Raw genomic sequence first — 27,190 nt, forward strand, 5'->3', positions numbered from 1 at the left:
CACATTCTCTCCCTTTTTTCTTTTTTTTTTTTAAATCTTCTTTCTTTTTTCAAACAACTTCTTATCTTATCAAGTCCTTTTATGAAATCTTTTATAATTTTCATCTTTACAGTCATCTTCTATGCCTTCATTGTATCAACCCTTATTTTGTACATATATGTCTTTCTTCCTTTAAAATTTTCTGAGGCACTTTTTTCTAACAGACCAAAATACGCCCAAAATCTAGTGTGTGGCACTGATCTATGCACTAGCCTGATCATATTTGATCACATTCTGCTTTTTTTGTATTGTTCTGTTTTTGTTTTTATCTTTTTTCTTTTTTTTTTTCTTTTCTCTTTCTTTTTTCTTTCTTTCCCTCTCTTTTCTCCTGGTTTCAAGTCTTTTCGGATTTGTATACAGTATATTTGCTGGGGACGTTGTAAACCTGTTAGCATTTTGTTCTCTCATTCATCTATTCTCCTCTGGACAAAATGACAAGACGAAAAAAATCACCTCAGCAAAAAGAACAAGAGGTAGTACCATCAGCCAGGGACCTACTCAATACGGACATTAGTACGATGTCGAACCTAGAGTTCAGAACCATGACTTTAAAGATACTAGCTGGGCTTGAAAAAAGCGTGGAAGTTATTAGAGAAACCCTTTCTGGAGAAATAAAAGAACTAAGATCTAACCAAGTCGAAATCAAAAAGGCTATTGATGAGGTGCAATCAAAAATGGGGGCACTAACTGCTAGGATAAATGAGACAGAAGAGAGAATCAGTGATATAGAAGACCAAATGATGGAAAGTAAAGAGGCTGAGAAAAAGAGGGAGAAACAACTACAGGATCACGAGGGCAGAATTCGAGAGATAAATGATTCGATAAGACGAAACAACATTAGAATAATTGGGATCCCAGAAGAAGAAGAGAGAGAGAGGGGGGCAGAAGGTATATTGGAGCAAATAATAGCAGAGAACTTCCCTAATGTGAGGAAGGAGACAGGCATCAAAATCCAGGAGGCACAGAGAACCCCTCTCAAAATCAATAATAATAGGTCAACACCCCGACATCTAATAGTAAAACTTACGAGTCTCAGAGACAAAGAGAAAATCTTGAAAGCAGCTCGGGAGAAGAGATATGTAACCTACAATGGTTAAAATATTAGATCGGCAACAGACCTATCCACAGAGACCTGGCAGGCCAGAAAGGACTGGCAAGATATCTTCAGAGCACTAAACGAGAAAAATATGCAGCCAAGAATACTATATCCAGCTAGGCTGTCATTGAAAATAGAAGGAGAGATAAAAAGCTTCTGGAACAAACAAAAACGAAAGGAATTTGCAAACATGAAACCAGCCCTCCAAGAAATATTGAAAGGGGTCCTCTAAGCAAAGAGAGAGCCTAAAAGCAGCAAAGATCAGAAACGAACACAGACAACATACAGTAACAGTCACCTTACAGGCAATACAATGGCACTAAATTCATACCTTTCAATAGTTACCCTGAATGTAAATGGGCTAAATGCCCCAATCAAAAGACACAGGCTATCAGATTGGATTAAAAAACAAGACCCATCCATATGCTGTCTGCAAGAGACTCATTTTAGACCCAAAGACACCCCCAGATTGAAAGTGAGGGGGTGGAAAACCATTTATCATGCTAATGGACACCAAAAGAAAGCTGGGGTGGCAATCCTTATATCAGACAAACTAGATTTTAAAACAAAGACTGTAATAAGAGATGAGGAAGGACACTATATCCTACTTAAAGGGTCTATTCAACAAGAAGATCTAACGATTGTAAATATCTATGCCCCAAACATGGGAACAGCCAATTATATAAGGCAATTAATAACAAAAGCAAAGAAACACATTGACAACAATGCAATAATAGTGGGGGACTTTAACACACCCCTGACTGAAATGGACAGATCATCTAAGCAAAAGATCAACAAGGAAATAAAGACTTTAAATGACACACTGGACCAAATGGACTTCACAGACATATTCAGAACATTCCATCCCAAAGCAACGGAATACACATTCTTCTCTAGTGCCCATGGAACATTCTCCAGAATTGATCACATCCTAGGTCACAAATCAGGTCTCAACCAGTACCAAAAGATTGGGATCATTCCCTGCATATTTTCAGACCACAATGCTTTGAAACTAGAACTCAATCACAAGAGGAAAGTCGGAAAGAACTCAAATACATGGAGGCTAAAGAGCATCCTACTAAAGAACGAATGGGTCAACCAGTAAATTAAAGAAGAATTAAAAAATTCATGGAAACCAATGAAAATGAAAACACAACTGTCCAAAATCTTTGGTATACAGCAAAGGCAGTCCTGAGAGGAAAGGATATAGCAATACAAGCCTTTCTCAAGAAACAAGAAAGGTCTCAAATACACAATCTAACCCTACACCTAAAGGAGCTGGAGAAAGAACAGCAAAGAAAGCCTAGACCCAGCAGGAGAAGAGAAATCATAAAGATCAGAGCAGAAATCAATGAACTAGAAACCAAAAGAACAGTAGAACAGATCAACGAAACTAGGAGCTGGTTCTTTGAAAGAATTCACAAGATTGATAAACCCCTGGCCAGACTGATCAAAAAGAAAAGAGAAATGACCCAAATCAACAAAATCATGAATGAAAGAGGAGAGATCACAACCAACACCAAAGAAATACAAACAAGTATAAGAACATATTATGAGCAACTCTATGCCAGCAAATTAGATAACCTGGAAGAAATGGGTGCATTCCTAGAGATGTATCAACTACCAAAATTGAACCAGGAAGAACTAGAAAACCTGAACAGACCTATAACCACGAAGGATATTGAAGCAGTCATCAAAAATCTCCCAACAAACGAAAGCCCAGGGCCAGATGGCTTCCCAGGGGAATTCTATCAGACATTTCAAGAAGAATTAATACCTATTCTCCTGAAACTGTTCCAAAAAATAGAAATGGAAGGAATACTTCCAAATTCATTTTATGAGGCCACCATTACCTTGATCCCAAAACCAGACAAAGACCCCATCCAAAAGGAGAATTACAGACCAATATCGTTGATGAACATGGATGCAAAAATTCTCACCAAAATACTAGCCAATAGGATCCAACAGTACATTAAAAGGATTATTCACCACGACCAAGTGGGATTTATCCCTGGGCTGCAAGGCTGGTTCAACATCCGCAAATCAATCAACGTGATACAATACATTAACAAAAGAAAGAACAAGAATCATATGATCCTCTCAATAGATGCAGAAAAAGCATTTGACAAAGTACAACATCCTTTCTTGATCAAAACTCTTCAGAGTATAGGGATAGAGGGTACATACCTCAATATCATAAAAGCCATCTACGAAAAACCTACAGCGAAAATCATTCTCAATGGGGAAAAGCTGAGAGCTTTTCCCCTAAGGTCAGGAACGCGGCAGGGATGTCCACTATCACCACTGCTATTCAACATAGTATTAGAAGTCCTAGCCACAGCAATCAGACAACAAAAAGAAATCAAAGGCATCCAAATCGGCAAAGAGGAAGTCAAACTCTCACTCTTTGCAGATGATAGGATACTGTATGTGGAAAACCCAAAAGACTCCACCCCAAAACTGCTAGAACTCATACAGGAATTCAGTCAAGTAGCAGGCTATAAAATCAATGCACAGAAATCAGTGGCATTCCTATACACCAACAGCAAGACAGAAGAGAGACAAATCAAGGAGTCGATCCCATTCACAATTGCACCCAAAACCATAAGATACCTAGGAATAAATCTAACCAAAGAGGCAAAGGATCTGTACTCAGAAAACTATGAAATACTCAGGAAAGAAATGGAAGAAGACACAAAGAAATGGAAAAACATTCCATGCTCATGGATTGGAAGAACCAACATTGTGAAGATGTCAATGCTACCTAGAGCAATCTACACATTCAATGCAATCCCCATCAAAATACCATCCACTTTTTTCAAAGAAATGGAACAAATAATCCTAAAATTTGTATGGAACCAGAAGAGACCCCGAATAGCCAGAGGAATACTGAAAAAGAAAAGCAAAGCTGGCGGCATCACAATTCCGGACTTCCAGCTCTATTACAAAGCTGTCATCATCAAGACAGTATGGTACTGGCACAAAAACAGAGACATCGATCAATGGAACAGAATCGAGAGCCCAGAAATGGACCCTCAACTCTATGGTCAACTTATCTTTGACAAAGCAGGAAAAAATGTCCAATGGCAAAAAGACAGTCTCTTCAACAAATGGTGTTGCGAAAATTGGACAGCCACATGCAGAAGAATGAAACTGGACCATTTCCTTACACCACACACAAAAATAGACTCCAAATGGTTGAAAGACCTAAACGTGAGACAGGAGTCCATCCAAATCCTAAAGGAGAACACAGGTAGCAACGTCTTCGACCTCAGCCTCAGCAACTTCTTCCTAGAAACATCACCAAAGGCACAGGAAGCCAGGGCAAAAATGAACTATTGGGATTTCATCAAGATAAAAAGCTTTTGCACAGCCAAAGAAACAGTCCACAAAACCAAAAGACAACCGACAGAATGGGAGAAAATATTTGCAAATGACATATCAGATAAAGGGCTAGTATCCAAAATCTATAAAGAACTTATCCAACTCAACACCCAAAGAACAAATAATCCAATCAAGAAATGGGCAGAAGACATGAACAGACATTTTTCCAAAGAAGACATCCAAATGGCCAACAGACACAGGAAAAAGTGCTCAACATCGCTCGGCATCAGGGAAATCGAAATCAAAACCTCAATGAGATACGACCTCACACCCGTCAGAATGGCTAAAATTAACAAGTCAGGGAACGACAGATGTTGGCGGGGATGTGGAGAAAGGGGAACCCTCCTCCACTGTTGGTGGGAATGCAAGCTGGTGTAACCCCTCTGGAAAACAGTATGGAGGTTCCTCAAACAGTTGAAATTAGAGCTACCATTCGATCCAGCAATTGCACTTCTGGGTATTTACCCCAAAGATACAAATGTAGGGACCCGAAGGGGTACGTGCACCCCAATGTTTAGAGCAGCAATGTCCACAATAGCCAAACTGTGGAAAGAGCCAAGATGTCCATCGACAGATGAATGGATAAAGAAGAAGTGGTATATATACACAATGGAATATTATGCAGCCATCAAAAGGAATGAGATCTTGCCATTTGCAACGACGTGGATGGAACTGGAGGGTGTTATGCTGAGTGAAATAAGTCAGAGAAAGACATGTATCATATGACCTCACTGATATGAGGAATTCTTAATCTCAGGAACAAACTGAGGGTTGCTGGAGTGGTCGGGGGTGGGAGGGATGGGGTGGCTGGGTGATGGACATTGGGGAAGATATGTGCTACGGTGAGCGCTGTGAATTGTGTAAGACTGTTGAATCACAGATCTGTACTTCTGAAAGAAATAACGCAACATATTTTAAGAAAAAAGAAAAAGAAGAAGCTAACAGGAGAGGAAGAATGAAGGGGAGTAAGTCAGAGGGGGAGACGAACCATGAGAGATGATGGACTCTGAAGAACAAACTGAGGTTTCTGGAGGGGAGGAGGGTGGGGGGATGGGTTAGCCTGGTGTTGGGTATTGAGGAGGGCACATTCTGCATGGAGCACTGGGTGTTATGAACAAACAATGAATCATGGAACAGTACACCAAAACAAATTATGTAATATATGGTGATTAACATAACAATAAAAAATAAAAAAAATGAAACACATGAATACACATTTCAGTGAAGATAATACACAGATGTCAATAAGCACAAAAAAGGATGTCAAAGGCAAATGAAAACAACAATGAAATATCACTACATACCTATCAGAATGAAAAATAAACATAAAAATAGTGACAACACAAATGCTGGGGAAGATGCTGAGGAACTGGATCACTCATTCGTTGTTGGTGGGAATGTAAAAGGGTACAGTCACTCTGTTTTATAATTTCTTCAAAAAATCAAACATGCAACTACCATATGGGTCAACAGTTAAAATTACAATCCCAGGCATTTATCCCATAGAACTGAAGATATAGATTCACACAAAAACCTGTACATGAAATTTCATAACAGCTTTATTCATAAAGACAAAACCTGGGAGAGGGGGGAAATGAGGTATCCTTTGATGGTGAATGGTTAAACAAACTGTGGTACAACCCCATGATGGAATGGCTCATAGCATATGATGGAATGAATGATAGAACACCAGAGAATTATGTTGAGTGAAATGCCAATCCCAGAAGTGTACATATATGATTATTCCATTTTTTTGTCATTCCAAAATGATTAAACTATACAAATGGAGAACAGATTAGTGATTGCCGGAGTAGAGAGGGGATGAAGAGAGCAACAGTAGTGATCCTTGTGGTTAAGCAAATGTTCTGTATTAATGTCAAAATCCTGGTGGGGATATTGTAGTATAGTTTTGCAAGATGTTACCATTGGTACACAAGATCTCTCAGTATTATTTTTCACAACAGTAAATTGACAATTATCTCACAAAATAAAAAGCTAAAGTATCAAATTCAGTGTTAATGGTTCTTCTCTCCTCCACTTCTAAAGAGAAAACAAAATCTACTTTAGTGCTCTTCAGATATCTTTCAAATCTATCTTTCTTTCCTTCTTTCACAGCCTTAATCTCTCTTGCCTCGATTATCACAATTACATCCCAGCTGACTTCATTGACATTGGATCTGTCCCCTTTTGAATCATTTCCTCACATTTAATTCAATTTGATAAGACTATTTCAATTTTACACTCATTGTGTGCCAGGAATTGGGTTAGGTTCTAGAGATATAAAAGAAGTTGTGGCCTCTCCATAATTAGTTTGAGAGAAGCATGAAAAATGTTCTACTGTAATTCAGTGAGATAAATTCCAAAAAAGAGGCATTCATCTAAATTGTGGATGGAGAGGAAATGTAAACTTTTGTTTGGGAGGGCAGGTGACATTTTTCAGTTATTATAAGCTCATATCCTTTCTAAAGCACATACCCACTTATTTTATGGCTCTGCTTAAAAAGTTAGCAGTGATTTCCCCAGTGTTAATGCATGTATTATTTGAGAAGAAAGCTACAGATGAGAAATTATCTAGAAATCTATTTCCTCATTAATAAACATTCTTTTTTAAAGATTTATTTGAGAGAGAGAGTGTGTGTGTGCACGAGTGAGAGGGGCAGAGGGAGAGGGAAAGAGCTCAAGCAGACTCCACACTGAGTTTGGAACCCCACACAACCGTGAGATCACAATCTGAGCCAAAACCAAGTGTGGATGCTCAACCCACTGTGCCACACCGGTGCCCCCCAAAACATTTTCTTGTAGTTTAGGGAAAAGAGAGAGCAAGTTACAAAGGATTTCTTGCTCTATCTTTATACTAAAAAATTCAGTTAGAAAAGGCATGCAGGTTGGAAGAGAAACCATATAGAATTAGTAGAATTCACTTATACAAGGTTCTGTGGCTAAGAGAATGAGAGCACAACTTAGAAAAGTACATGTAAGTTTCTTAAAACAAAGTGGGACTGGTTAAGCCTAAATATTATCTCTCTATGCCTAGATAATTTCTAGCTAATGAATAAAACAATAACAATTGAAACTGGATATCAGTGGGGCTACTGTATTATTCTATTGTATTTAGTCTCATTATCAATATAACAAGTATATTCAGTTAATCATTTTACTTTTTTAACATAAGCAGTATACTGTAATTTTTAAAAAGATAATTATTTTATCCTTCACCCTCTGTCCTCATGTGTGACCTTGGTTAACAAATGCTTACTTACTACTTATAGCGGAGGAATAATAGGCACAATTATTTGTAGTCAGCCAATCTATTACTTGTAGGTTGTAGAATCCGTATTATAAGGAACAATCATCTCCGAAATGTATTTTCACAACAGAACCTCAATGAGAGAAATAAAAGAACCACACAGGTTTGCCAATACTGCAGGCTGTTTGCTAACTCAGAAGAACACTGTTCATCAGGTGGCAGTTAAAAAAAAATATAGTATCTGGGAGGAACTGATGACTTGAAAGATAATAAACTTTATGATCAGAGAAGTAATGTCATGTAGTGAGTGGTTTGCAGACATCAGGTAGGACAGGTTAAATTCACGTCTCTGTATTTTTACTACATGTCTGATTTGGTGCAAATTACTGGACTTCCTTAAATGTCAGTGCTCCTCATTTAACTGATATCAGTAATAAAAATATCTACTAAATCGGGGTGATTGCTCATTTTAAATGATACACAGGTAAGATACTTAGCTGTGTTCTTGCCAAAAATAAGTGCTCAGCAAATGCAAATTTTTATTATTACTATCTTAAAAATAAATGTATTCAGAGGAGCTAGCACATTAAGTCTTTAGTTATACTGTAGCCAAATATATAGTTGACCTTCTTTGCAAATCACACAACCAGATCTTCATCTAAGAGCAGTCTTTTTTACCTAGAGTCTTACCTTGCACTTCCTTCAGTGTGTGTTTGTGAGACTCTAGCATACTCCTAAGATGTTTTAGGAAAATCAGGGTCAAATTAGAATTCCCAGAAATAGATAAAGGCACAATTGTTTGACCATATTGATCCAAATCCATTTGTCTGGCCTTTTCATCTTTAGTATGTAAAAACTTATTAGCCTCTGAGAGAAAAGTAAAGGAAACTAGAAGTGCCAGTATCTGTAGCAAAATCAGTTTCCAATTCCGCCAACTGAACATCGCCCTCTTTATGAACAAGGCACAGAACTGCTGATGATAGAGGGAATACTAAAGAAGGAAAAAAGAAACATAATATTACAATATTCATGGACCCAAACAGATCATTCCTGATGAAATTCATTAAGATGAATGAACACTCTGGAATTTTAGGGTAGAAGACACATAAAATTTATCTAAATAAATACTGAGAATAGAATCGAAGCACAGTATGATACTACATAAGAGAATAATCAGTCTTTTCTTCATAAGGCAGGAGTCAACAAATTATGATCTGTGTTGTAAATCAAGTTTTCCTGGAACACAGCTACATCCGTTCATTTCTGTGTTGTCTATGGTTGTGTTTGTGCTACAAGGACAGGATGGGACGACTGCAAGAGAGACCATGTGGCCAACCCCGCCTTACATATCGATTATTTCCTTGTGTAAGTTTGCTGATCTCTATTGTAAGGTGTTAAATACAGTGTTTAAGGTCTGAATTTTCATATAACACACTTGAAATCTCAACAGGATGATTTTCCCCAGAGTCTTTTAACAGTCAAGAAAACCAGGCTTCTTTATAGGAGGAAGAGATAATTAGAAGGAGAAGGAAAGAAATGCTGGGCAACTCACAAGGACTTCCCATACTGAGAACTGCACCAATTAGGGAAACATCCCTTATGCATTATCAATTCCCATTGCAAAAACTTACAATATTGGGCATGTTTGGTTACTAAAAATCATGCTCTTTCCAGTGTACTCCAGCTTCAGTGAACTACCAAATTTCTGGGTTAGCAATTTGAAAAAAAAAAAAAAGAATTCTAAGACATAAAAAAGAACTGAGGAATAGCAATGGTGTGAGTGAGAGCTGTGATTTTTACCTAGACCTTTTTGCTTCTGCATTAGGAAATTAATTAGATTGTGGTACAGACTGCTCCCTGTCTGGTAGGATGCAGTGGTTAAGAACTCCACACTACCTTCGTTCAAATAGGAAACAAAAATGTACCTCTTGTACCCTAATCAAATAAATATACATCAGGTTTCTTAGCAAAGGTGCTTACCCCAGTATTAAACATAATAGCAGGGCTTTCGTTCATGGTAGAACAATTGCTTGACATATTCCTATTCTGGTTCTTAACTGATACTTCATTCATCACAGCGGGAGGTGGAGTTTGGATAGCTTGGATATCTGTTTGTGAATCTTCCAGATTACTGACTCTACATAAAAAAAAAAAAAGTAACAAAGCATTCAACTCTACCCCATATCTTGTTTGGAGAATGTGAGTTACAACATTCAACTCAGAAGGCTCCTGGGTGGGGCGCCTGGGTGGCTCAGTCTGTAAGCATCTGCTTTGGCTCAGGTCATGATCCCAGAGTCCTGGGATCGAGTCCCGCATCGGGCTCCCCGCTCTGCGGGAAGCCAGCCTCTCCCTCTCCCCCTGCTTATGTTCCCTCTCTCGCTGTGTTTCTCTCTTTCAAATAAACAAATAAAATCTTTAAAAAATTTTAAATTAAAAAAAAAAAAGAAGGCTCCTGGGTTTGCTTACTGACTTGGCAGGGGCATTATATGGAAGCAACAGGGTAAACTCTGGTAGAAGAGTAGTTCCCAAACCCCAGTCACAGGACTGCTGGCAGACCATAGTAAGGCTAGGAAAATTAGGGCAAGGTATTGAGTGTTGCATTAAATTGAACCCATTCAAGTTAAAAATTAACATCTAATTCATACTTTGGATGAATCAAAATATCTGCTCTTTTTAAAAATGATAGTGGTGTGAGGGGAGGGGGTGGGGGGATGGGTTAGCCCGGTGATGGGTATTAAGGAGGGCAGTATTGAATGGAGCACTGGGTGTTATATGCAAACAATGAATCATGGAACACTACATCAAAAACGAATCGATGTGATGTATGCTGATTAACGTAACATAATAAAAAAATTGATAGTGGTGTTTTTTGGGGGTTATTACCGTAAAAAAAAATCATGTCTGTTCTCTCCTCTCCTCATCTCTTTACTTTCTAATGTGTGACTCTGAGTTTGGTGAGTTTACAAAAGGGACCAACATGTGGTTCTTCCTCCCCGATGGTTTTTGTTTTTATTTTCCTTATGCATCCTCGCTCACCTAAAAAAGACTTCTTCCATGGTAGTAATAGAGGCACCGAAGCTAGCAATCCCTAACTCGTATCGTCTCTTTTCCAGAGCAGTAAATAGAGCTTCAAAGCTAGGATATGAATTAGGAAAAAAATAGGAAGGGGAAGGAAAAGGGGGAAGGGAAGGGAGGAATAAAAGTTAGTACCAAATCAGAAGATTTTCATATTTATATATTTTTATTCTGAACTGATTTCCCTTCAGCAGTGGGGAAAATGTAGCTCATTCTTCACTTCAGTACTTATAATAGAAACTAGTAAACTGCTCTAGCACATTGTTTCCCACTCTACTTAATTCTTGAAAACACATAATTTTGGTCTTCTAATAAACTACCATGAGACTCTATAAATTCTAGTAACTCTAGCTAGTTCACATGAATTAACTTATCACACACATATAAATGCTATGGTTCTTATTATTCAGTAAGTTTTTTAAAAAAATTATTCAAATTAACAGGAGAAAAAAGCCACTCACATAGATAATGGAGTAGGTGCAATAGAAATAGGAGACATGGACAGAACCAAGTGATTCAATAGTCAAGAAAAGCCATGGAATTTGAACCAGATGCAATGTAGAGACATCAAGACTTTCAAAGAATAGTTTTCCTGCGAAGATTTTATAGTACTTCACATTTATAAGATGATCTTTTCCAAAAACCTCTAGGTCTCAAAACCATCAAATGTATTTTCAATGAGGAGCATTATATGCATACTCTCAGTGTTGGAGGAACTCAAAATTCCCTCTTTTGGAAGATCTATCAAAATTTCCTCCATATTCAAACTTAAATTATTTTCCATTTAATTCTATTTAGTTTTGCACATTGGTTCTAAATTTACACCATTAATTATATAGAACAGGTCTAATCTACCCACATGACAGCCCTTCACATGTTTTAAGTCCATTTCCTCTGGTGCTTCTTCATTCCCAATGCTTGGCTTTTCAACCAGGATTCACATTTTCTTCTTTTTCTTTGATTTTAGGTAAGAAATTAATGTGTGCATCATATAAAATTTAGAAAGGAATGTACAAAAATATAAATATCACAATATCATGCCCCATAGATATCCACTGTTAATACACTAATATTTTGGCATATTATTTATTTTTGTTTCCTTTGGCTTTATACCATATATGACAAAATTAAACTGTATGAGGCTTTAAAATGTACAAATAGAGCACTAAGTAGAGATAAATATTCCTTAACAGCTTAATGAATACATTCTGGTATGATATTATGAAAGAATAAGATCTAAGTAAAGTGTAGATTTCTCCTTGGTTATCTTAAAAATGGGAAGTCTTAAAAGTCCTACCATAAACAGTTGACCAAAAATGCAGGTAAGTAAACAAAACAGGATTCAGAACATTATTATGATAGGATTTCATTTCTGTTAAATCATAAAACTAATTATTATTGTATCCATATCAATGTATGTATGTGATGTACAACATATTATACTCATGTCAGTATAGGCATTTAATGATCCTGAGAAATATACACAGAAAATTTCCCAGTGATTATTCCCATAGGAAGTGATTATGGGAGACTTTCACTTTCTAATTCATATACTCCAGAACTAAATAAGTTTCTTGATTTGGTCATAATGCAATCACATGTTGATTAGCACACCCTAGGCTCCTTAGTGATATTCAGTAAAGAAAAAAGATAGTAATAGATAAATAAATTAAAAAATTCTATGAGCCAATCATTATGCAAAAAACATATTTTTCTAATATGTTTTTTATATATAATATAAAAATATATATTTAACAAATATAAATATTGTATACATTATATATATTATACTTGAGAGGAACACAAAAAATATTAAAAAGAAAAAATTTGACCACCTTGAGTATAGCTGTTTTTCCCATTATGTTTTATTTGTTTTATATATATAATACATATATATTTAATATATAGATGTTATAAAGACAATATATTGTCTACTTAAGATGAGAATACAGAAAAATATAAAAACAAAAAAAATGTGACCACCTAAAGTATACCACTGTTAACATTTGATGTACTTACTTCTATCCATTACAAAGTTTTTTCCATTACATATATTTTTAAATATTTATTTTTTTTTACTGAGGCATAACAAAGTATACTACTTGTAAATGAATTTTCACATAAGTACATATAGTACATACATGGATAACCATCCAGATAAGATAGAGAACATTTCCAGAATCCCACAGGGAGATTCTAACAGGTCCTTTCTTAGTCCCTGACTTCTTTCCCAGTGTCCATACACGCACATGCGCGCGTGCATACACACACCACGCACACGCACACACACACACACACACACACACACACACACACACCCCTACCTATGCATCTTATGGTAATTTTTATTGTTTTTAAAAAAGATTTTAAGTAATCTCTATACCTAATGTGGGGCTCAAACTCACAACCCCGAGATCAAGAGTCCCATGCTCTACTGACTGAGCCAGCCAGACACCCCTGTTATAGAGGTAATTTTAATTTTAGAATTACATAAAGATTTTTTCTTTTCTTGAACTTCATATAAATGGAATCCTACAGCTTGTACTTTTTTTATCCAATGTTTCAATGTTTGTGAGATTCATTCATGCCATATATACCATTAGTTTATTCTTTTTTATTGCTATATTCTTCCATTTTCCTGTTGATGGACATTTTGGTGGCTTTGGTTTGGAGCTATTACGAATAGTGTCTACAAATATAAACACTCTCTTACATCTGTTCTGATGGACATTTGTCTTTAAGGTATATACTAGGAATAATTGCAGGGTCATAGGATAAGCACATATTTAGCTTAGTAAAAATGGCCACTCATTTTCCAAAGCAGTTTTACCATTTTATACTTCTGTTAGCAAAGAGATCCATTTATCATATTCATATGCTATAGTCTGTCTTTTTAATTTTAGCCATTCTTGTGGGTGTGTAGTGGTAATGTACTGGTTGGTCTCTTTATTTTTTGCAGGTTTCCTCATAGTTCTGGGAAGAATTCTTTTTTTTCTATTCATCAGATTCCTTTACTTATTCATATTTTTTAATGTTTTACTAAACTTTATTTTGTGAGGTAGGGCTGATAGGTTTGCAGCAAGACCTTCCTAAAGCAAGGTGACTGATTTTTTTTTAGTTAAGTTTTAAAATCTGGAAGAAGAAAAACAAGAGAATCTTAAAAATTCTGTAGGTTTTTTTTTTTTTTTACAAAACATTGGTACTCAAAGAAATACATCTCTTTGAATTTTGAGCTAAGTGAGAGTTTGGGGAAAAGAATACTTCCATAGGCCCATTCTCTGGTGTTGACATGACATGCAGAAACATTGAGTGAACTCCATCTCTGAAGATCACAAAGTACCTGGCCTCTTAATTCTGGGAAGAATTCTTGACATGGTGTTCTCTTTCAGTAGTTCTCTTTTCTGCCATAAGTATTGGTCAGATCTTTATTAATCAATCAGGATTTCACATCATTTTATCTCATTTTCTCTCCTCCAAACTGCTCTAGATTCACAGTGTCCTCTTTAATTTGATTGAGACTATAAAGCAGAGAATTTCTGAAGTTTCCCATTTTTGGAAATTATTTTCAAAGTAGGCATTTCTTATGATTTCTTAAATTGGTGCTTTTATTTCAAAATTCAGTATCCTTTCTACAGCCCATTCTTTTTCCCTTTCATTCTTATGAAATGATTGATATTTATCCAGGACTGACTTATAATCATATAAAACATGTGGAGGAAATTCTGTCCAAGACTAAGATGAGTTTTTGCATGATTTAGTTGTTTCTTAGTTATCATTCTAGGTTTTGGTGTGTGTGTATGTGTTTTGCTTTGAATCAACCATGGGATCATTGGTGTCAATTTTTGAAGTTTAAAATTAGAATGAGATTGGCACATCTCCAGTTTTCTAACACTGTGGGTGTTGATGGGAGAACATAAGCCTTTGTAGATAAACTGGCTTGCATTTTAATCCAACTGTATCACCATTACTATTTGATTTAATCTCTCTTGATTTACTATTGATTTAATCTTACTATTTGGTATAATCTTTCTCAACTTAAGAGTCATTTTGTAAAAAGAGTCACTTGGAAAGAGGTAAAATTAAGTACACTTTATTTTCTTCCCTTATTTGTTGCAAAGTTATTTCACTTGAACTAACATTTATTCCTCTGCAATCACTTCATAGTGATGTGAGTGTCTCATAGGCACTTCATTACAGCTTGGAGACTTGAACTTATTTATAGCTCTGAGAAATACACTGAAAATTTTTACCTTTTTGTTTGTTCTTGTATTTTAAACTAAAAGATCATTCTCTTTGATTGAAAGATGGAATCAAAACAGGATTTGAAAAATTTCCTTTCCTTGATGCCAGCACCGAAGCTTCTTTTCCTTGACATTCTTGGTGACAATATTTTAGTCTTTTCTTTTTCTCATTTCCAGATCCCAACCTCAAAATCTCATGCCTTTAATACAAGTCAAGGCCAGACTAGAGGAAGGTTATCAGGATACTTCCAGAGAGGCCTTGCATAACAATTATCTGGATCTATCATGTACACATTTAATTTCCCTTCTTTTTCTTCCTGGCTAATCTGCTGGACCTTATCTCAAATATTAGCTCTCCTTCTCTACAAAATAGGTTCTTGTAACCCTCATACATCTTTCCAACTTTGCTGCTTAGGAGCTAAACCTGCTCAAGACACCCCAAATTAATATTAAATGAACTACTTTTTAAACTTCCTTAGAACAACAGATTGGGGTGATAAAATTCCTGATGATATTCTGTATCAGCTCTATTATTTATCCTTGTTTATTGAATTTTAGCTGTCATTCTATTTTTTCATCTTTTGGATCTGTTGTCAGAATTTCATTTTTGAAACTTCCAAACAATCTTGAGGTTATGTTACAGAAATTTGCTTTTCTATATATCTTATATATATTCTATATAATGTTGGCCTGTGTCTAAATCTACCAAGATCCTTTCTTCTTTCCTGCCATGAAGTTCCCCATGATGTGGTAAATTTCCCATAAAATATCTGACTTTTTTTTCCCTTCAACCAACATTTTCTTGATTATCAGATTTAGGTTTACAGTATTAGTTTGTTTTAATTTCCCCCATCTTTTTCCCCCTCTCCCCGACCCCCCGTCTTTCTAAAAGGTAATTGTTGGCAACAAACCTCAGAGACCCATCAGGATACCTGCTTTCAGGTAAATGAAATATTTGTTGCATGTCTATACTTGAATTACTCTCTTTACCGTGTTATCTTGCTTAAACTTTGTACCAGGAATAACACATTTCCTCCTTTTAATTTGTAGGAGTTTCACAAAATGATATTTGTTTCTTTCTTCTATTGTCACCCACTGGTTTCCCTTTATATTTACAGCCTCTTATTTATGAATTTTAAGCATATAAATATTTCCTGATATGTAGCACTATTCTGGTAACTCTTTTATGTCTCTGCATATCACTTCCATTCACTCCACTCGCCATGCAACATTCTAAACTAAAGCTTCATTCCAACAAGTCTCAGCATTGTTTTACAGCAAGTTACATTACTGTTTTAAAATTTCAAGAGTACTTTCCTTGTGAGATACATTCAATGAATCAGAATACAGGTATATGTAATTAAAATAATTCTTTTCTGCCTCATTATTTATTCAGATTTGTAAATAAATCCATATGAGAACAATATCTTGCAAAAAGTCAGTGTTCAATTCCTAGTAGTTATGAAAATCTTAGCTGGAATGAAGATCACTAAGAATGCAACCATCATTTCATTTTTTTCATATTATATTCTGAAAAAAAAATAGATCCATAGCTATTTCTTTTTCTTAAAATTGTTTTTTCCATTTCTTAGTTTAAAATATCTCCCTATTGGGGTACCTGGGTGGCTCAGTCAGTTAAGTATCCAACTCTTAATCTCAGCTCAGGTCTTGATCTCAGGGTTGTGAGTTCAAACCCTGTGTTGGGCTCCATGCTGTGGAGCCTACTTAAAAAAAAAAAAAACCCAACTTTTTTTTTAAATAAAACCTCTCCCTGTTAGAAAAAAAACATTCTTCCCTCATTTCATGACTTTCAAGTTTATTCTGTAGTCTGTGCATCATTATATGGCCCAGTAATCTACAATTAGTTGTTCACCTCTTGGATCTTCTTCTTTTTTCTGTTCTCTAAGCCCAAGGGATTAGTAAGAATATATGGTAAACATCTTCTGCTTCCAAATATGAAAACATGATAAAATATGAAGATACTATAACTATGAAGATATGATAAAAGATGTCATCTGCTTCAGAATACTTTCATTTCTTGTTTTAGACATTATTTGAGAATGTCATTTGTGTCCATATGAATGAGGATAGGCAGATAGTGTGATAAGTTTAAGCAAGTGCTTTACCTTTATGTCTCCTTCAGAGAGACTCTGCAGCTTCACGTCAATCACAACTATCACAATGGGCCAAAGCACCCATCTGGTTCCCCACTTTTCTGAATGAGTCAACCACCATGGATCTCTGAGGATACATATCTAGAATTTTATTTCTAATTCTCCATGATATTTAATTCTCTCATTCCAGCTTATGGCTAGAATCTTGGTTCCATTCTGTTGCCTGATCACACTATTCCATGCTGCTACTTCTCAAGAACTTTCAGATTTACTAAATAAACAATGTTGTCATGATGCAGTTCCTTTTCCTCCTTTTTCTCCTTTTGACACATCCCTCTTTTTCCTAGAAAAGGGGGCATTAAAGTCCTTCATATTCTTCTGGAATATGACAACTGGCTTGACTTTAGGAAATGGTACAGCAACTACTTACTTATATATTAGAAGAAGATAAAAATATCATACTCTGAAAGTCACTGATGACTACACTTAGTTTCCATTTCCCTTTATTAGGATGATTATCTCAGGTAGAGTTATTATTCTTCATGACTGCCTTTGAGGAAAAACTTGGCTAGTGAGTGCAGTCAAACTGCCTATTTACTCTGAGTTCCTGTCACCTTGGCTTCAAGAGACACCACTAACGTCATTTTCATCTCATTATATTTCCATTTACTCCACTCACCAATTCTGACTCTACCAAAACATACCACCAGTTATAACCAATTAAAACCAGGAAGCTATAGCCAAGTGTGGCATCCTTCTTTTCAGTGCAAGTGACAGCAAAGACTGGAATTTTGGCTTGTTAAATAAACTCTATTTGCTAAGCCTGAAGAAACCAGGAAAAGCAATAATTACATCTGGTTATCTAAACATCAATCATTTTACATTCTCTGGACTCATACCTGTGTGTGTACTCTTTGGGTAGAATAAAAGATACTTCATTATTAACATTCTTCTCCAAAGTGGCTGTTGGTATATGATACTGAAGCAATTTGCAGATTTCTTCAACATTACAGTGAGCTTCCTTCACCATGACAATGTGGTATCCCACACCTGAGAAAATCCATTTAGAAGAACAAATAAAACAAGTTTGTATTTCCAATATTCTTGGGAGACCATAGTTGGCTTTCCATAGTTTGGGTGAACTAGAAGATAAGGCATGTTAATCATATGACTATAAGTCTAAGAAGTCTACTAAATACTTCTTTTGTAATTTTATTCATTTTCTTAGGGACTGATAGAACAGAGATGGAAATAAAAGCTCTCTTATATGGCCTCTTGTTCTATTGACACTGAAATCTGAGAAGACAAAGTTAATGTTCATTAAACAGATATATATTTGGTCCTTATTATAGGTAAGGCAGTAAATTAATCAGATAAAAGTCCTTTCCTTCAGAGATCTGAGAAATCTTTCCAAAGTGCTCTCCACCTCCATCAGCTGCACTATACTAGTCTTGCAAAGCTGGAGGAAAGGGTAGGGAGGAGAAAAAAAATGCCTCTAGGGCACTATAGAACTTTGTGGAAAACATTGCAGTGGTACTCTGATAGCTCTGGGCAGGACAAAAGAGCTGAGAGAAACACTTCTGGGGTACATCAGTCCTTCACTGCAATGGCCCTTTGAAGGTTAGAGAGAAGGCAGCAGGGTAGACAGAAAAACTTTAAGGTGAAGAAAATAGTGCAGAAATGGAAATCAAAGAGCATTTGTCAGATACAAAAAGCTGGGAACTGGACTAAAGCTTAAAGAGATCTCCATGGTCTCATTCATGTACAGATTCCAACCTCCGCTAAGACTAAAATTCTGATTCTATTACTAAAACATTTGAAGACAGTGATGGGGAGAATCTAAACAAAGGCGTAATACATCCCAGTATTTGCTCAAATATAGTTTATAGACTTAGTCTTCCATAACAGTGGCCTAAGAGACCAGGGTATACCATTTTCTGGGGATAATATCAACTACTTTAGACTCCACTATTATTTTATTCATAAATTTAATCATAAAAAATAACATAAAGAATAACAAAACATGCAAGGAAACTAGAAAATATAATGCTAAGTGTGATGGAAACAATTGAGAAGCAGACACAGAAATGTTTTCCAAACAAAGGAAAAGTATATCTCCAGAATATGACTCTATTAAATGGAGATCTACATACTTTACCTGACAGAATTTAAAATAACATCATAAAGATGCTCACCAAGGTCAGGATACCAACACATTAACAAAGTTAGAATTTCAACAAAGAAACAAAGTTTAAGAAGTACCAAAAAGAAGTTGCAGAGCTGAAGAATACAATAACTAAAATGAAAAATTCATTAGAGGGGTTCAAAAGTGGACTACATAAAGTGGACAAAAGGATAAGGTGACCTCAGAGTCAAGTCACTGGAAATTATTCACTCAGAAGAACAAAAAGAAAAAAATGAAAAAGAGTAAATAAAGCCCAAGAGACTTATGGTATCACTAAGTAGAGCAATATATACAACATGGGAGTCCCATAAGGGAGAGAGAGAGATGGAGAGAGAGAGAAGGGGAAGGAGGAAGAGGAGGAGGAGGAGGAACTAGAAAGTTTATTCAAAGAAATAATGGCTGAAAACTTCCCAACCAAGGAAAGGAAATGGACATTCAGAGTCACAAATACAAAGGATCTAAACAAGATGAATCCAAAGATATCTACAATAAGGCACATTAGAATCAAATAGTAAAAAGTCAAAGACAAAGAGAAGATTTTGAAAGCAGCTGAGAAAAGCAAGTTGTTACATACATGGGAATACTCACCAGACAACTAGCTGATTTTTCAGCAGAAACCTTGAAGGCTAGAGGAAATAATGAGATATATTCAAAGTGCTGAAGGAAAAAGTTACCAACCAAGAATACTCTACCTGGCAAAACTATCCTTGAAAAATGAAGGAGAAAAACATTCCATCCCATAGCAATGGAATACACATTCTTCTCTAGTGCCCATGGAACATTCTCCAGAATTGATCACATCCTAGGTCACAAATTAGGTCTCAACTGGTACCAAAAGATTGGGATCATTCCCTGCATATTTTCAGACCACAATGCTTTGAAACTAGAACTCAATCACAAGAGGAAAGTCGGAAAGAACTCAAATACGTGGAGGCTAAAGAGCATCCTACTAAAGAATGAATGGGTCAACCAGGAAATTAAAGAAGAATTAAAAAAATTCATGGAAACCAATGAAAATGAAAACACAACTGCCCCAAATCTTTGGGATACAGCAAAGGCAGTCCTGAGAGGAAAGGATATAGCAATACAAGCCTTTCTCAAGAAACAAGAAAGGTCTCAAATACACAACCTAACCCTACACCTAAAGGAGCTGGAGAAAGAACAGCAAAGAAAGCCTAAACCCAGCAGGAGAAGAGAAATCATAAAGATCAGAGCAGAAATCAATGAACTAGAAACCAAAAGAACAGTAGAACAGATCAACGAAACTAGGAGCTTGTTCTTTGAAAGAATTAACAAGATTGATAAACCCCTGGCCAGACTGATCAAAAAGAAAAGAGAAATGACCCAAATCAACAAAATCATGAATGAAAGAGGAGAGATCACAACCAACACCAAAGAAATACAAACAATTATAAGAACATATTATGAGCAACTCTATGCCAACAAATTAGATAACCTGGAAGAAATGGGTGCATTCCTAGAGATGTATCAACTACCAAAATTGAACCAGGAAGAAATAGAAAACCTGAACAGACCTATAACCACTAAGGAAATTGAAACAGTCATCAAAAATCTCCCAAGAAACAAAAGCCCAGGGCCAGACGGCTTCCCAGGGGAATTCTATCAGACATTTCAAGAAGAATTAATACCTATTCTCCTGAAACTGTTCCAAAAAATAGAAATGGAAGGGAAACTTCCAAACTCATTATATGAGGCCACCATTACCTTGATACCAAAACCAGAAAAAGACCCCATCAAAAAGGAGAATTACAGACCAATATCCTTGATGAACATGGATGCAAAAATTCTCACCAAAATACTAGCCAATAGGATCCAACAGTACATTAAAAGGATTATTCACCATGACCAAGTGGGATTTATCCCTGGGCTGCAAGGCTGGTTCAACATCCGCAAATCAATCAACGTGATACAATACATTAACAAAAGAAAGAACAAGAATCATATGATCCTCTCAATAGATGCAGAAAAAGCATTTGACAAAGTACAGCATCCTTTCTTGATCAAAACTCTTCAGAGTATAGGGATAGAGGGTACATACCTCAATATCATAAAAGCCATCTACGAAAAACCTACAGCGAAAATCATTCTCAATGGGGAAAAGCTGAGAGCTTTTCCCCTAAGGTCAGGAACGCGGCAGGGATGTCCACTATCACCACTGCTATTCAACATAGTATTAGAAGTCCTAGCCACAGCAATCAGACAACAAAAAGAAATCAAAGGCATCCAAATCGGCAAAGAGGAAGTCAAACTCTCACTCTTTGCAGATGATATGATACTGTATGTGGAAAACCCAAAAGACTCCACCCCAAAACTGCTAGAACTCATACAGGAATTCAGTCAAGTAGCAGGCTATAAAATCAATGCACAGAAATCAGTGGCATTCCTATACACCAACAACAAGACAGAAGAGAGACAAATCAAGGAGTCGATCCCATTCACAATTGCACCCAAAACCATTAGATACCTAGGAATAAATCTAACCAAAGAGGCAAAGGATCTGTACTCAGAAAACTATGAAATACTCAGGAAAGAAATTGAAGAAGACACAAAGAAATGGAAAAACGTTCCATGCTCATGGATTGGAAGAACCAACATTGTGAAGCTGTCAATGCTACCTAGAGCAATCTACACATTCAATGCAATCCCCATCAAAATACCATCCACTTTTTTCAAAGAAATGGAACAAATAATCCTAAAATTTGTATGGAACCAGAAGAGACCCCGAATAGCCAGAGGAATACTGAAAAAGAAAAGCAAAGCTGGCGGCATCACAATTCCGGACTTCCAGCTCTATTACAAAGCTGTCATCATCAAGACAGTATGGTACTGGCACAAAAACAGAGACATCGATCAATGGAACAGAATCGAGAGCCCAGAAATGGACCCTCAACTCTATGGTCAACTTATCTTTGACAAAGCAGGAAAGAATGTCCAGTGGAAAAAAGACAGTCTCTTCAACAAATGGTGTTGGGAAAATTGGACAGCCACATGCAGAAGAATGAAACTGGACCATTTCCTTACACCACACACAAAAATAGACTCCAAATGGTTGAAAGACCTAAACGTGAGACAGGAGTCCATCCAAATCCTAAAGGAGAACACAGGTAGCAACGTCTTCGACCTCAGCCGCAGCAACTTCTTCCTAGAAACATCACCAAAGGCACAGGAAGCCAGGGCAAAAATGAACTATTGGGATTTCATCAAGATAAAAAGCTTTTGCACAGCCAAAGAAACAGTCCACAAAACCAAAAGACAACCGACAGAATAGGAGAAAATATTTGCAAATGACATATCAGATAAAGGGCTAGTATCCAAAATCTATAAAGAACTTATCCAACTCAACACCCAAAGAACAAATAATCCAATCAAGAAATGGGCAGAAGACATGAACAGACATTTTTCCAAAGAAGACATCCAAATGGCCAACAGACACAGGAAAAAGTGCTCAACATCGCTCGGCATCAGGGAAATCGAAATCAAAACCTCAATGAGATACCACCTCACACCCGTCAGAATGGTAAAATTAACAAGTCAGGGAACGACAGATGTTGGCGGGGTGTGGAGAAAGGGGAACCCTCCTACACTGTTGGTGGGAATGCAAGCTGGTGCAACCCCTCTGGAAAACAGTATGGAGGTTCCTCAAACAGTTGAAATTAGAGCTACCATTCGATCCAGCAATTGCACTTCTGGGTATTTACCCCAAAGATACAAATGTAGGGACCTGAAGGGGTACGTGAACCCCAATGTTTATAGCAGCAATGTCCACAATAGCCAAACTGTGGAAAGAGCCAAGATGTCCATCGACAGATGAATGGATAAAGAAGAGGTGGTATATGTACACAATGGAATATTATGCAGCCATCAAAAGGAATGAGATCTTGCCATTTGCAACGACTTGGATGGAACTGGAGGGTGTTATGCTGAGTGAAATAAGTCCATCAGAGAAAGACATGTATCATATGACCTCACTGATATGAGGAATTCTTAATCTCAGGAACAAACTGAGTGTTACTGGAGTGGTTGGGGGTGGGAGGGATGGGCTGGCTGGGTGATAGACATTGGGGAGGTTATGTGCTACGGTGAGCGCTGTGAATTGTGCAAGACTGTTGAATCACAGATCTGTACTTCTGAAATAAATAACGCAACATATTTTAAGAAAAAAGAAAAAGAAGAAGATAGCAGGAGAGGAAGAATGAAGGGGAGTAAGTCAGAGGGGGAGACGAACCATGAGAGATGATGGACTCTGAAAAACAAACTGAGGGTTCTAGAGGGGAGGAGGGTGGGGGGATGGGTTAGCCTACTGATGGGTATTGAGGAGGGCACATTCTGCATGGAGCACTGGGTGTTATGAACAAACAATGAATCATGGAACACTACATCAAAAACAAATGATGTAATATATGGTAATTAACATAATAAAAAAATTTAAAAAAAATGAAGGAGAAAGACTTTCCTAGATAAACAAAAGCTGAGAAAATTCATTACTACTAGATCTGCATTCTAAGAAATGCCAAAGGGAGTTCTTCAAATTGGAAAGTATGGTTAAAAAGAAAAAAGGATGCTAACTGGTAATATAAAATCATATGAAAGTATAAATCTCACAGAAATTGGTAAATACACAAATACAGAATAATGTATATTGTAATGATGGTGGGTAAGCTTTTAATCCTACTATAAAAGTTAAAAGAATTAAAAAAATATATACAATATCTAAAATATATACAAATATAAAAGTATTAAAAAATAACTAAAATGTGTTATATTATTACTAAAACATGCAACTAAAAATAAAGATAAATAAACAATACAAATATACCTAAATGTGGCATCAATAACTAAAGTGTTGTGGGGTAAAGAGAACAGTGTTTTGTATACAATGGAGTTTATAAGCTTATAATATAGTTATATTTTATGTGAGTCCCATGACAACCACAAAGAAAATGTCTAGAAATTACACAAAAGAAAGAAATCAAAGCATATCAATACAAAAATCAGTAAAAAGGAAATGAAGATAGCAAGACAGGAAAAGAGGGACACAAGAAGTATAAGACAAACAGAACACGAGTAACAAAGTAGTACTTCCCTATCAAAATCTATATTAAATATAAACAAACTCTTCAATCAAAAGACAGAACTGAATAGATGAAAAAAAAAGTAAGATCCACTCTTATAAGAAAACACTGGGTAAAAGCTTCTTGATATGATGTTTTTTGGATATGAAACCAATACACAGTAAAGAAAATAAAAAATAGACAAGTGTGGTAATTAACATAACAATAAAAAATTAAAAAAAATAGACAAGTGTGACCACAACAAACTAAAAAGATTCTGGGGGCGCCTGGGTGGCTTAGTTAGTTAAGCATCCAACTCTTGGTTTCGGCTTAGGTCAGGAGCTCATGGTCGTGGGACTGAGCCCTGAGTCAGGCTCTGTGCTCAGTGGAGAGTCTGTTTGAAGATTCTCTCCCTCTGCACCTCCCTCCATTCACTAGCTCTCTCTCTCACTCTTTAAAATAAATCAATAAATCTTTTTGGATCACTACATCAAAAACTAATGATGTATTGTATGGTGACCAACATAACATAATAAAATAAAATAAAACTAAAAAAAAAGAAATTAAAAAATAAAAATATTCTGTATGGCAAAGGAAACAATCAACAAAATGGAAAGGCAACCTACAGAATAAAAGAAAATGCTTGCGAACCAAAAATTCCTAGGAGAAAACACAGGAAGTAATCTCTTTGACATTGACTATAGAAACATTTTTCTAGATAGGTCTCCTGGCAAGGGAAACAAAAGCAAAATTAAACTATTGAGACTACATCAATACTAGCTTTTGCGCAGTGAAGGAAATGTCAACAAAACAAAAAGCACCATGAGTGGGAGAAGATATTTGCAAATGATATCCAATAAAGGGTTAATATCCACAATATACAAATAAATTATACAACTCAACACCAAAAAACAAATAATCAATTTAAAAATGGGCAGAAGACTTGAAAAGACATTTCTCCAAAGACATATAGATGGCTAATTGACACATGAAAAGATGCTCAACATTACTCATTATCAGGGAAATAGAAATCAAAACCACAAGGAGATATCACCTCACACCTGTCAGAACGGCTAAAACCACATCTTCTTTATCCATTCAACTGTTGAAGGGCACCTCGGCTCCTTCCACAGTTTGGCTATTTTGGACATTGCTGCTATGAACACTGGGGTGCATGTGCCCCTTCTTTTCACTACATCTGTATCTTTGAGGTAAATACCTGGTAGTGTAATTGCTGGGTCATGGGGTAGCTCTATTTTTAACTTCTTGAGGAATCTACATACTGTTTTCCAGAGTGATGGTATCAGCTTACATTCCCACCCACAGTGTAAGAGGGTTTCCCTTTCTCCACATCCTTGCCAACATTCGTTTTTTCCTGTCTTGTTAATTTTTGTCATTCTAACTGGTGTAAGGTGGTATCTCATTGTGGTTTTGATTTGAATTTCCCTGATGGCTAGTGATGTTGAACACTTTTTCACGTGTCTGTTAGCCATTTGTATGTCTTCTCTGGAGAAGTGTCTGTTTGTGTCTTCTGCCCATGTATTGACTGGGTTGTTTGTTTTTCATGTTGAGTTTGAGAAGTTCTTTATAGATCTTGGATACCAGCCCTTTATCTGTAATGTCATTTACAAATATCTTCTCTCATTTCGTAGGTTGCCTCTTAATTTTGTTGACTAGTTCCTCTGCAGTACGTATATACAATGGAATATTATTCAGCCATCAGAAAGGATGAATATCCACCATTTGCTTCAACATGGATGGAACTGGAGGGGATTATGCTAAGTGAAAGAAGTCAAGCAGAAAAAGACAATTATCATATGGTTTCACTCATATATGGAACATAAGCAATAGCACAGAGGACCATAGGTGAAGGGAGGGAAATCAGAGAGGGAGATGAACCATGAGAGACCATGGAACCTGGGAAAAAAAACTGAGGGTTTCAAAGGAGAGGAGGTGTGGGGGGAGTAACAGGGTGATGCGTATTAATGAGGGCACGTTTTGTGATGAGCACTGGGTTATATGTAACTAATGAATCATTGAACACTAACATCAAAAACTAATGATGTACTATACAGTGGCTAACTGAACATAACAATAATAAAAAAAAAAGAATGGCTAAAACCAGTAATACAAGAAACAACAGGTGATGGTGAGGATATGGAGAAAAAAGAACCCTCTTGCACTGTTGGTAGAAATGGAAACTGATGCTACCACTGTGGAAAGCAGTGTGGAGGTTCCTCAAAAAATTAAAAATAGAACTACAGTAATTCTGCTACTGGGCATTTACTCAAAGAACACAACCATGCCAATTCAAAAAGATATGCACCCCTATGTCTATTGCAGCATTATTTACCAGAGCCAAGTTATGGAAGCAACCTAAGTGTCCACCCACTGATGTACAAATAAAGACGATGTGGTAAATATATACAATGGAATATTACTTAGCCATAAAAAATGAAATCTTGCCATTTGTAACAACATGGATGGACCTAGAGGGTGTCATGCTAAGTGAAATAAATCAGACAAAGACAAATACCAAATAATTTCACTTACATGTAGAATCTAAAAAACAAAAAAAGTAGACAAAACAGACTCAAAGATACAAGGAACAAACTGTCAGTTACCAGAAACAGAAGGGGTTGGAAGTCAAGCAAAGGGGCAAAGGGGATTAAGAGGAATAAACTTCTGGTTACAAAATAAATAAGCAATGAGGATATAATATGCAGCATGGGGAATA

The 27,190-nt window shown here is 36.4% G+C and overlaps 1 protein-coding gene across 8 annotated transcripts in view; it reads right to left on the reverse strand.

Moving 5' to 3' along the window:
* The window catches only part of LOC113932549 (ATP-binding cassette sub-family A member 3-like), a 172,668-nt gene that overhangs the window by 81,574 nt on the left and 63,904 nt on the right, over positions 1-27,190 (reverse strand). For 6 of the 8 annotated variants that reach the window (XM_035722357.1, XM_035722352.1, XM_035722353.1 and 3 more), the window contains 4 exons: positions 18,096-18,246; positions 10,803-10,901; positions 9,747-9,903; positions 8,457-8,757 (listed from right to left, as the gene is read on the reverse strand). In XM_035722357.1, coding sequence (XP_035578250.1) covers positions 8,457-8,757; positions 9,747-9,903; positions 10,803-10,901; positions 18,096-18,246 — 708 coding nt within the window. The remainder of the gene's footprint in view (positions 1-8,456; positions 8,758-9,746; positions 9,904-10,802; positions 10,902-18,095; positions 18,247-27,190) is intronic. The other 2 variants (XM_035722354.1, XM_035722358.1) reach the window with 2 other exon arrangements.

The sequence above is a fragment of the Zalophus californianus genome, chromosome 10 (assembly GCF_009762305.2).
Source record: "Zalophus californianus isolate mZalCal1 chromosome 10, mZalCal1.pri.v2, whole genome shotgun sequence".
Classification (NCBI taxonomy): Eukaryota; Metazoa; Chordata; class Mammalia; order Carnivora; family Otariidae; genus Zalophus; species Zalophus californianus.